Raw genomic sequence first — 12,301 nt, forward strand, 5'->3', positions numbered from 1 at the left:
GGTAACTAAGCCACTTGTTACCTCGGAGAAGTCCTGGCAACAAGTGACCAAGGCTCCAGTATAACATCCAGAATTGTTCTTCCCCTATGGCTGCCAGGTAGATCTAACAGTAACTTGCCACACTTTTGGTAAGTCGTTGGCCTCAATTTCCCTACCTGCCAAGAGGAGCGGCCAGAGTGACCATATTCTTGACCCTTTCCAATTATGACAGTGCTAATTCCCCCACACACACCATGGAGAGGGGGAAAGGGAAGGCTGACAGGGGGACCCACCTGGGACAGACAGGTGATGGGGATGGAGGTTTTGAGACCAAATTACCATACGGGTTTACTTGGCATGGGATGGATCTGTGATGCTTAATTCTTTGCTGTATCTGGCAATATTTTGTAAAATTTAAAGCACCATGTAATGTCCCAGGTTATGTTGAAAGAGCTCTGGGAGTTAGAGCAGAAGATTAAAGAAATCTTTCAAAACGCTAATAGTGTAAGAATCTTCTACACCCCCAGTTTGCCATGAAGGTTTGTATTTCTACTCCTCTGAGCTCCACAAGGCTATGAGGCAGCCTCTTTCCTCCGTGTTACAGCCAAGAACACTGAAGCCAGAGGTGACTTTAGTAAGAGTGGGCTCAGGACGGAGCCTGGCATTGACTAACACAGGGAGGAGCAGGTGTGCCCAATGGCAGACCCTCTAGCCTACCCAGAGATAATACTCCACACATGGTTAATAACTCCTAGAGATAGGGGGTTAAAGGAGCATGACCTTTCTGGGTTAAATGAGTTAATATATGTTAAAATATAAATATGAAGATAAGTTATACCTTACTGTAAATGATAATGAGATGAGAACTTCTTACATAAAAGGAAAAAGAATTATAGAATTAGAAAATAAAATCCAACACTTTGCTGTTTATAAGTGATACAGCAAAATATATACACAAATTCTAAAAATAAAATGCTGAGCTAAACTCATGCAAATGCAAAGTGAAAAAAGCCAGGGATTTCAATTATGATGTCTGGAAAAGAGAAATTTCAGCTAGAAGCTTTAAGAGAGGAAAAGAGGGCACTAAAAGGCACAATTTTTCAGTATATTACTGTTCAGTATAAATGTTCCAAATATCATGGTACTTACTTAAGTGATACCCTGCCTATTTCTCAAAAAGGATTTGAGAGAACTGCACATCTAACATTGCAACGACATACATAAAATAGAAACAAAGTGAAACAGAAATACACAGAGTAAGAAACACAAAACCAGACCCCGATTTGACGAGGTCAATGAGCGTTCTTAACTATTTGGGGGTCACAGAGCCTTTCCACAATGTTGTGACTGCTACGGATTGCCCACCACCACCCCCAGCCCCAAACAAGTCATTCATGGACATAGCCACAAAGCTTCATTCAATCCTTCTATGCAACCTCTAAAATAGACCTGGATGCTCACGGACTCCTAGGCAATCTGCGGACCCCAGGTTAAGAACTGTAAAGTAAACAACAAAGAGGGTGTGAATTTGAATACAGTAATTTAAAAACTGAGTTCACAAATAGAACTGATAGAGTAAAAACACATTTCTTGAGAGTACACAAATGTTTTATAAAAATGGATCATATATGCAAGCCCAGAGAAGTTCTATGGACACTTAGAAATGTTGACACCACAGTACAGTTGGATGACAGCAGTGACCTATGCATTCATTACTTGGAAAAATAAAAAATAACACTTGGGCCAAAAAAAGATTCCTAATAACAAAAAATAGCACATGTCAAACTGACAGAGTACGGAAAAGCTCGAAGGAAAAAGGCGTAGACCAAAGTAACTACATTTACTAGAAATATTAAAAATACAATTAGTTATATCTAAATAATTAATCTTAGAAATATGAAGTATTAAGTAAAAAAAAAGAGCAGACAGAATACATACACTTTGACAAAACGATTCGATTAGTAAACAAAACCAAGAGTTGGAGCTTTACGACACTCAACGTCTGTCATAAGAAGGAAAAAAGAAAAACAACCAAACAAAAATGACAACTAAATCCAAGGGCAATTAAAATGTTACCAGGATGTTCTCATATTACATTGTTCAAGAACCTAAATAAGATGAAGGATTTGAAAACACGTAAAACAGTGAAGAAATGTGAACAGAAGGGACTAGGTTCTGCTCATGCTTTGAAAACAAGTACCTGGTCTTCACCGTGGTTCTGTGAGAACCTGTCGACTATTCAGAAAGGGGGTCTCATTCCCCGTGTTCCGTAAATTGTAGAAAGGAAGGAGGAGAGGGTGGGGGGAGGAGGAGGAGAAAGTGCATATTCCAAAATGCGAGAATCGCATAAAATGAGTGGAGAGAAGCTGGGAGTGGAGAGAGCGTCTGGGCCGGTGGCATGAACTCCCTGTGTTTTGTTCAGAAGTGGGCAAACCAGGTTGGCTGAAATGGGGGCTTATGCGCAGAAAAGCCCCTGCAGGTTGGTTTTAAGGAGAGTGGTGACGTGTGCAAAGAGATGCTTTAAATCAGTTTGGCTGGGGTGTGCAGAGGCACCTGGAGAGAGACAGCAAAGGGAGGACCCAGATGGCTGCCTGATAAGGAGAGGGATGTCAAGGAGGTAGATCTGGGGGAGGGGCCTGCTGTCCCACCCACACAGAAGAGGGGTCTCAATTCTCTCTGTACTCATGGTAAATGACTGAAGACCTTCAGCACAGGCCGCCTGCTAATGACACCCAGGGGCCACCCAGTCAGGCCAGTCTAGCCTGTGGTACAGCAGGTTTTAGGGCCCTGACCAACGGGGGGGGGGGGGGGGGGAGCATGTTTCACAGGCTCCCGAAAGGAGAGGAGCTGGACAGGAGCAACGGCTGTTCTCCAGGCTGGGGCCCCCACTGTGATCCCCCAGCTGGTGACCAATCCTTTGAACATTTCTAGCCTGCCAAGCCCCACTTACTAAGTAACAATTAGGACTTGCCTATTTTTATTCGTCAAAACTATACATTACTGCCAAGCTGATCCCTCAATTAGCTGAAATAGGCAGCGTTACCATGACGGGGTTATGGGATTCCAGCCATCAACTTTCGGAAAACTTCAAAATAGCTCAGACTGTCTCTAAAGGGAAGGGGGAAGGCAGTACCAAAGAGATGTCAGTGGCCACTTGAAGGCCTGAGGACCTGGGACAAACACTTACCAACTAGCCAGACATGGCACTGCCTGAGCTCGTTTGGGGCGGGGGGGGGGGGGCGGGGAGGCATGGGGACTGAGACAGAACAGCCATTTTCAAGCTCTGCTCACGGCAAGCAGGCCTGACATTTGGGAGATGCTGGGGTTGCACGGATGCCCAGCACAGGGCTCACACCCGGGCTGTAATGTTCTAATCGCCTGGGGAGCTTTAAAAGCACACCACTGTCTGAGCCCCTCCTCTGGGTATGCCAACTGAATTGGTCTTGGCAGGACAGAGGCGATGGTACTTTTGGAGCAATCACCAGGGAGAGGACCTGCATGGGGGCGCAGGCCACACGGACCACACTGCTGCTAGGGGTAGGTTCAGGATGGGAAGGGTCCCCGTCTGGAACGTGGCATCCGCAGCCCAGGGTGCGGGGCTGGAGGGAGTAAAGGAAAGCCTAAACCCTGGTTTAATGAGAGGGCCTGCTGTGAGCCTGGACACCTGGGAAATAGACAGGCTTGCCTTTCCAATCTCTGTGTGGGACAAGGGTCGCTCTGGGTCTCTACCTTCCACTGCCAGTTGCCAAAGCACTTTCACGGGTGGTTTCGTTCTGAACAGGAGCTTTATACCCTCAGAGGTACATGGCTTTGTGCCACCATCTCCATCTCACAGAGAGAAAAACTGAGCTTTGGAGCCTCCTCAAGGCCACTGGAGTGGGAAGGACAGAACTGGGACCTCTGAATGAATTACCCCACTTCCTAAGACCCCCAGCACTGGAGGGCAGAGAGGTGGCCACAGAGCCACCAGACCAGAAACGGGCGCTGCTGACAACCAAGGCACACCATGGTCTTGGGAGCCCTGGGTCTTGTGGGGGCATTATCACCGGAGGGCATTAATGCCTTGTGCGAGGCGGAGTCTGAGGCAGTGTCAAACGTCCTGTGGCCCATGGGAGGAAACCTCGACCCTCTTGTGAAAGAGCCACCTGCCAGAGACCAACCTCACTCTAACCCAGAATATAGATTAAAAGACCACGCCAGGGGCTTGCCACCCTCTCCCTCAACCCCAGAACGAATCCTTCCAGAGCCTCCCTTTTCTGTAGCCTGTTTCGGTTGTCCCCACCAATGCCCAAGCCAGATGCAAGATTCCATTTTGCTGCTAATGTATCTACTTTGGGATTCATCTTTCTTCAGCTGATTTGGACTATGAGCAGAGTTCTGTCTTCTAAAAGTGCCAGACTGCAGCCTGATGTTAAAAGAGTTCACCTGACATTCTTGTGTGTTTAACTCAACTTTCTCCCTCTGGCGTTTATTCTTCGAGATTTTGGCAAAGGGGAAGAGATGGAAAAACTCGGTCTTCTGGGCTTGGGAGTCAAATATGAACAGCCCAAGGCCAGCTCTCTTTTTTGGCACGCCTCCATGTCAGCGGCCGTCCTGTGAGTCCACCCTCCCTTCCGCTCAGCAAATCTGCCGGGCGTGGGGTGTCTGGCCCCTGCGAGAGGGGCCCTTGCTGCTAGCGTGGGTGGCCAGGAGCACCTAGGTTGACACGTTTCTTTTTGGCCCTGGGATCAGGGAGGGGGGTGGGGTCTCACAGACAAAGCGATGGGGTGTGGGCTCCATCCAGGAAAGGGTTTCAAGCTTTGGTATGAGCTCCTCTTTCTAGAGCTTCTCCCCAGCGTGGATTTTCTGATGCCGAATAAGGTGCGAGCTTCCCCTGAAGGACTTGCCACATTTGTTACACTCATAGGGCTTCTCCCTGGTGTGGGTTTTATAGTGCTCGATCAGGGCTGACCTGTGCCGGAAGGCTTTGCCGCACTCGTTGCACGCGTAGGGTTTCTTCCCTGTGTGGATTCTCTGGTGTTGAATGAGTGCCGAGCTGTGGCAGAAGGCCTTCCCGCACTGGCCGCACTCATAGGGCTTCTCCCCGGTGTGGATGCGCTGGTGCTCGATGAGCGACGAGCTCTGGCTGAAGGCCTTCCCACACTTATGGCATTTGTAGGGTTTCTCGCCAGTGTGCGTCTTCCGATGCTCGATGAGGTTGGAGCTCTGGCTGAAGGCCTTCCCACACTCTTCGCATTTGTAAGGTTTCTTCCCCGTGTGGATCCGCTGGTGCCGAATGAGGTGGGACCTGTGACAGAAGGCTTTCCCGCAGAGCTCGCACTCGTGAGGCTTCTTCAGGGTGTGGATTTTGCGGTGCTGGCTCAGGCCGGAACTCTGGTTGAAGGATTTCCCGCATTCCTTACACTGATAGGGTTTCTCGCCCGTGTGAATGCGCTCGTGTTTTCGGAGGCTTGAGCTCCGGCTGAAATCCTTCCCACATTCCCTGCACTCGTACGGTCTCTTCCCGGTGTGGGTTTTCTGGTGTTGCGTGAGGGCCGAACTCTGGCGAAAGGCTTTTCCGCATTCCCGGCATTCGTAGGGCTTCTCCCCGGTGTGGATTATCTGATGTCTGAGAAGGTGCGAGCTCTGGCTGAAGGCCTTCCCGCACTCGCAGCACTCGTAGGGCTTCTCCCCGGTGTGAATCACCAGGTGCCGGAGAAGGTGCGAGCTCTGGCTGAAGGCCTTCCCGCATTCCCGACACGCGTAGGGTTTTGCCGGCGCCGCGGCTTTGTGAGGTTCGTTGGGTCCTGCGTGCGCCCTGCTCGTCTTCTCACAATCGTGTCTACCGGGTTCTTCTCCGCCGTGGATTATCTGACACATGCTAAGGTCTGATTTCTGGAGGAAGGTTTGGCCAAAGAGGTCATCGTCCTGGGGTCTGTGTGCCAGCGGGGTACTCTGATGCTGAACGGGGCTTGAGCACAGGCTGAAGTTGCCCTCATAATCGTCATGGTCCTCGTCTTGCTCGCCGAGAGGGATCTCCTTATAAATGACAGCCATTTGCTCTAAGCCTCTTTCCTGAAGAAAAGGGTCCCCCAGGTCCTCCTCTGGGAAGAGCTCTTGCTGCATCTCTAACCTGTCCTCAAACACAAAGGTCTCACCAAGCTTCGCTGCTGGGGAAACCTCCATTGTGAATTGAGTATCACCCCCAGTGACTGTATTTCTTGAAAGATGGTCTTCTTAAGGACATGCTTACTGTTCTCGCGACCTGAAAAGAATCCAAGGGACATTGTCAAGACTGCAAAGCAAGCACCTAGTAAGTGCCTCCTTCCTGTGTCGTACTCTACGGTGGACATAACCAAATAAGCAGAAGATAGGATCCTGCCCTTGAGATGAGCCCCACGGAATTAGAGAACAGGGTGATCGGAAACAACCAAAGGAGCGCTTGAGTGGCTCAGTCGTTGAGCATCCAACTTCGGCTCAGATCATGATCTCACAGTTTTGTGAGTTAGAGGCCCACATCGGGTTCTCTGCTGTCAGCACAGAGCCTGCTTTGGATCCTCTGTCCCCATCTCTCTCTGCCCCTCCCCCACTCACACTCTCTCTCAAAAAATAAATAAATAAATAAAACATTAAGGAAAAAAACCTACAAAAAAGACAGACAGAATCAAGTGCCACGCAGTAGTGTCTAGAATCTAAAGACTGAGGTTGTTCTGAAAGGTGAACTAGAGTAGGAAGTGAAGCCCCTGTGGAAAAGGGGCAAGATTCTGGCTACTGGAGGATGTTGGGGTGGGGGGTTTTGAGAAAGAGCACAAACTTCCCTCCTACACTAAGTTGGCTGCACTCCCTCCAGCCAGGAGCCTAAGCCACAACCCTAGGAGTTAGCCTAGACCTGCTCCCTCTCTCACTCCATATGTCTAGTCTGTCCATTTCCTGGGGCTTTATTAAGAGGTCTCTGCCTGTCAGGCCGCAGCTCAGGCCTCAGTGCAATTCCCCAGGAGTATTTCAATACTGACCACCTACTTCCAGCTTCTACTCCTCTCTCTTGTAGTTCTCTACATTGACACCAGTGTCAAATACCCCAAAAGAAGCCTGATCGTCTGTCTCGGGATCTTGCAGCAGCTCAGATCCTTCACAAAGCCCTCATACCCGGCCCGGCGCTTCCAGCCCCATCCCCAGCCTCCCCTTCCACACACCCTTAATTGCTGCTTCCTCCTCCTAACAGATCCTGTTCCCTTCTCAGATTGCCACTAGCTCATCTTCCCAGACTCAGTTCAAATGTCGCCTCTTCTGCATCCTACAACTCTCACAATCTCAGCACACCCCCCGAGTGACCCGGGGAGCTCGGTGCACACGACCGTCACAGTGCCCACGGCCCTGGACAGCAAACATCTGCCATCAGGACTCTTCGCCACCACTGCCTGAGAGCTCCCTGGGGGCAAGGTACTGTGCTCTTGCGTTTTGGAGTCCCCAGCCCCCCAGCACAACAGGATAAGCTCCACACACATTTGTTGAATAAATACATGACTGAATGGAGGAAAAGCCATCTGTTTTTGTGCTAGGACTGATGGCCACACTTTGGTGGGGGGAAGGGAGCAAAAAATTCTTTATTCAAATAAATTGGGAGATACAAATAAAGAAAAGACAAAAACAACTGCTCCAGTTGACAGGAGTTGTTTCCATCCGGCCCCTCATCCAACTATGGTGGCCTCAGGCTCCCACTCTGAAATAGCTGTGCAAGCTGAAGGGAAACTCCCCAGGTGCCACAACAGCTCTTGTTTACTGAGCATCTACTATGTGCTAGGCACTACTAGAACTTCTACAGGCACATTTGCACTTAACCCTCACAACTCTATACCCAGGTACTATTAACAGTGCACTGAAGCATGGAGAGTGAGCTGCTCAAAAGACACACTAAATTAATCAACATAGTCACGATGGAACTTGTTTCTATTTGGAAATGTTTTTTGGGTTGTTTTTTTTTTTAATGAATTTTCCAGGCGGTAAAAAGGCCAGGTGTGAAATGACGCACAGAACTGAAGGCTTCTCAAAGATTCTTTGACCATTTAACTCCCCTCCCCCCACCCCTCTTTAGGAACCGTAATCTCCAGTCCTTCAGGCTCTCTGAGTCGATCTCATCAGGTCTAACAATCCACCGATTTCTCTCTGGTTCTCTCTTCTAGCCCACCCTTCCCTGCCGAGCTCAGACTCTGTCTATCATGGATCTAACTATGGACTCTGACCAGCATCACGTTCCTCACTTCCTTGCCTGGCTGTAACCAGCTGCCAACTACCAACTTCCTCCCTCAAGTCCTCCTAAGATGTTAAATGTTGCCAAAGAAAATCATACGGATGTGTACTGTGTACTGCACAGAGACAAATTTCAAGTTTCCAGTTTCGGCTGGGTCTTCAGCGTCCTCAGCTCTCGCATCCAATGACCTCTTTATTGCCAATCTCTCTCTTCCCAGACTTCACTTCCCCACCCCTTTTGGCAGTGCTCACCAATAGCTCCCTTCTCAAAACCCTTCATTTCAGAAGTTGCAAATTGGCAGCCTGGGGATCCTGCCACAGACACGTTTTGTTTGGCCTGCAGAGAGTTGAACTTTCCCTTTTTGTTTGACTTCGCTGCCAATACTGAAAAGTCCATGAGTTTCAGGCTTTCTCTTGAAAACTTGGGAGATGTGACAATACGGGCCCGCCCCTTCATTAAACCCACTGTCTCTCTGAACACCTCAAGGTTTTGAACCCCCCCGCCCCAATCCCACCCCCGGCTTTATTCCCTTCATTTCTGAAAGTTTCCCCCCACCCCCACCCCCCAGTTTTCTTGCTTTCTGATTCTTTTTTCTTGGGTATCTGTGATTGCAACTCTTCCTCCACCCACCTGTTAAATCCTGGTGTTTCCAAAGTTCCCTCCTGAGGGGTTTTCCATTCCCATTACGGACCACCTACACGCTGAAGTCTCCACTCTGTTTAGAAAGTTGGCAATCCTTTAACTCTCCTCAACAATGTTTTAAATATTTTTGGGCCAAAGATCCAAAGGTCTGGGACCCCATCTTCCCACCTCTCTCGGGACCTTCCTCGGCTCCTCCTGCATCGATCATCCTATGCTTCGAGGAGGCCCCAGGGCCTGGGCACCCGGGAGACACTCGGACGGGTCAGGGTTCTCTGGTTTGAGGCCCGCGAGCGGCCGCGGACACGCACGATTCTGGAGCCCCTACATGCTTCCCGCCGATGGGGGACGCCCACACCCGGGGCCACCAGAGGGACAGGTGGTCACACTGGCTGACGCGGAGCCACTCACCTGGGCCGGGGCGGGGCCGCTCACCTGGGCCGGGGCGGGGCCGCGGGCAGGCGGGGCGGGGCCGCACCTGAGCTGCTCCAACCCGCGGCCGACCCAGCCTTGCTCCGCGGCTGCTGCTGACGCGGAGCCCGCGGCGTCCCGAGCGCCCGGAGCCCCGCCCCCCGCCCGCGGGCACTTCCGGGACCGCTCTAGGCCGCGCGGAGGTCCCCGCGTCTCGGTGGTCCCACCGCGCCAGTAGTTCGCGGGTAGAGGCTCTGGCTCCGGACACAAGGTCTGGGACTGGTCCCGGGACCGTTCCCAAAGCTCATCCTCGTCGTGGGGAAAACAGCTGGACAGGCGTTGGTGGGAGTGCAGAAGAAGAAACTGAGACCGGGAGGGGCGAGCCGGCCAAGAGCCACAGGCTGGCGGCCGAGTTCCCACTGCACTTGCCCTGGGGGTGGGGGCAAGCCGGAGGACACTGGGGCGGCTGGGGTCTTCCGCAGAAGGGAAGGTGTTTCCCGAGCTATGGAGCTTGTCACCTCGCACAGGCCCAGGGGTCCTGTTTGATTCACCCTCCCTGGGTAACCTTGGTATTGATTGCTCAGACGGTACCAACAGAGACTGAGATATGGAGAAGTGGCCCAGTAAGGGCCCATGAGACGGCTGGGAGTGTAGGCGGGACCCTCTTTGTTCCCTGGAGACCGCCAACTCCAGTGCATCTGAGGGATGAATGACCTGTTAGGGGATGTAAGGCGCCTGTTAGGGGACCCAGGATAGCAGAGGAGTATGTGCCTGAACCCCACCCCACCAACCCACACCCAGCTGCTCCTGATAAGGATTGTCCCTCTACCCAGTGCTCCCCGTTGGGCCCAATTGCTCAGGTAAGGCCGTCCCTGCCTGTGGGAGAGCCTGGAGGTGGGGAGCCGGGCAGAGCCGTATCACTGGAGACCAGTAGAACACAAGTTCCTGACAGAAGAGATGCTGCCCACCTGTGTTCAGTACCGTCCGCCCTGGTGCATGGGTGCCTCTGAGTCCCCCCGCACCCCCACATCGGTCAGGGAGTAGGCAGGAGCTCCCCTCTGCCCTCCAAGCTAGCAGCCTGGGCTCCATGAGAACCCAGTCCAGCCACCGCTTGCGCATTGGCCCACAACCAGCCATGTGGAACTGGGAGCAGCAAGAACTGGTTCCTTTTTCTCTGTCTCCAGTTCCTCAGGTCACAGGAAGCCCAGGCCACCAGTCTGAGCCCCCTGGGGGCCAGGGGAGAGGCTGGGACTGCCTCAAGGGTCTCAGGTGCTTCCTCTTTTGTAACAATCCCCTGAATCCCTACCCCCACACTCCCAGTCACTTTTTCAGCAGGGATCTCATGGCCCTAGAATAGTTATTGTTCACATTTAATATTACCAACCCATCTTACAGAGAAGGAAAACCAAGTTTCAGAGAAAGAGAGGGGCCCAAGGTCAGGGTGCAGAAGTGAGAGGCAGACAAGAGGCACTCATCCCGCGCTCCACCCCTAGGATATGTAAGCCACAGAGCAGTAATAATCTGCCTCATCCTCAGGCTGTACAGGGCTGATGGTCAGGATGCAGGCATTGTGGGCGGCGTCCGCAGTTGCTGAGAAGCGGTCAGGGATCTCGGGGTGCCGGTGGTAGTCCTTCTCTGAGCGGTAGTAGAGGAGGTGTCGGGGGGCACTGCCTGCCCGTTGCTGATACCATGACACGCCATACTCCCCGATGATGGCATGGCGGGGGCTGAGTATGCAGGAGAATTGGGCCACTTGGCCTGGGAAGACCAGCAGTGCTTCTGGCTGGGCCAAGCCTGGTTGGAAGACTGAGAGAGAGTGAGAGAGAAAGAGAGAGAGACCTATGGGCCCAGTTCTGACATGGGCTCCTTTTTTCCTGTCCCGGCCCTGTAAAGGCTTGGTCACACTCCAAGGAGACTCTGACTCCCAAAAGGCTCGTAGCCCAGTGCCATGGAATCGAGGTTGGATGGGGCATAGAGTTGGTGACCCTTAAGTCCTCATTGGTGCTATGTTCCCAAGGATATGTGTTCAGTTGAGTGCCTAGAGTTCAGAGGTGGGACTGGTGGCCTCTGGGTCCTTCTGCTCCCCACCCCCATTCCTTGCCCTGCAGACCTCTACCCCTCAGTCACACCGGCTCTTCCAAACCCTGGCTACAGATTAACCACCACTAAGAAGCCTCCTGGGCTATCTCACCCATCAACTCAGCCTCAGACAACTGGCTGCTGGAAAAGGTCTCAAGGATAGGTTGTCCCTGAGGCCCTGTGGGGTAGCTTTCCATGTGAAAAACAAAAAGGTGACTGGCCACTTCCAATCTCTTCTGAGACTCTAAAGAATCTGAATCCAAAGGAATCCTAACAATCTCGTCATTCACAAATGGGGAAACTGAGGCCCACATGGACATATGACTTGCCCCAGGTCTAGGGCAGAGCCATCTATAGCCAGTTCTCCCCTCCATCTTAATGCCTCTTCTAGAACCCTCCCACTGCCCACATTGATTTGCTTCCCTGCAGGGGCCTTCTGGAGCCAGTTCCACCCCACCCTACCCCAGGTGAGCCAGGCTTAGGAGGAGCTCACCTGACAGGAGGGCCCCAGTCAGAAGAAGGGCCAGATGCCAGCAAGCCATGGCCAGAGACAGGGAGGTAGACAGGCGTCGTTCTGTTGGGAGTGCTCCAAGTGCTTCAGAGCACGGGCAGGGGAAGCCTCTGGACCATGACAAGGCATGCAAATCAGCCCATTGACTGGGGGTGGGGATGTAGGGGTATAGTAGCTGGGGCCCAACAGCCGACCCTATCTTCCCAGACGTCTTTGGGGTCCTGACCCACAGGGACTTTTGAGAAGAGGAACCTGGAAATCCACACACGCAGTTATAGCAGGTAGATGCTTTTTTATTGAGGTGTAACTCACGAGGGTAAAGTTCACACATTTTAAGTGTATGGCTTGATGACTATCTATCTATCTATCTATATACATGTATGTGCGTATGTATATACACATATATGCATTGTATACATGTGTGTATGTGTATATATACACATACATATATACAC

The 12,301-nt window shown here is 51.7% G+C and overlaps 2 protein-coding genes across 2 annotated transcripts; both read right to left on the reverse strand.

Annotated features, from left to right (window-relative positions):
• Positions 1-3,203: 3,203 nt before the first annotated feature.
• On the reverse strand, positions 3,204-8,889 carry ZNF70 (zinc finger protein 70). The gene is made up of 2 exons (XM_039242786.1): positions 8,837-8,889; positions 3,204-6,223 (listed from the first exon to the last, which is right to left on the reverse strand). Exon 2 carries the CDS (start codon positions 6,142-6,144, stop codon positions 4,798-4,800), a length of 1,347 nt encoding a protein of 448 aa, XP_039098717.1. The 5' UTR covers positions 6,145-6,223; positions 8,837-8,889; the 3' UTR covers positions 3,204-4,797.
• A 1,856-nt stretch (positions 8,890-10,745) lies between these two features.
• VPREB3 (V-set pre-B cell surrogate light chain 3) lies at positions 10,746-11,877 on the reverse strand. Its single transcript, XM_039242815.1, has 2 exons — positions 11,829-11,877; positions 10,746-11,050 (listed from the first exon to the last, which is right to left on the reverse strand). Exons 1-2 carry the CDS (start codon positions 11,875-11,877, stop codon positions 10,746-10,748), a joined length of 354 nt encoding a protein of 117 aa, XP_039098746.1.
• Between the last annotated feature and the right edge of the window lie 424 nt (positions 11,878-12,301).

Source organism: Hyaena hyaena, unplaced genomic scaffold, assembly GCF_003009895.1.
Source record: "Hyaena hyaena isolate Hyena2069 unplaced genomic scaffold, ASM300989v1 scaffold_219, whole genome shotgun sequence".
NCBI classification, from domain to species: Eukaryota; Metazoa; Chordata; class Mammalia; order Carnivora; family Hyaenidae; genus Hyaena; species Hyaena hyaena.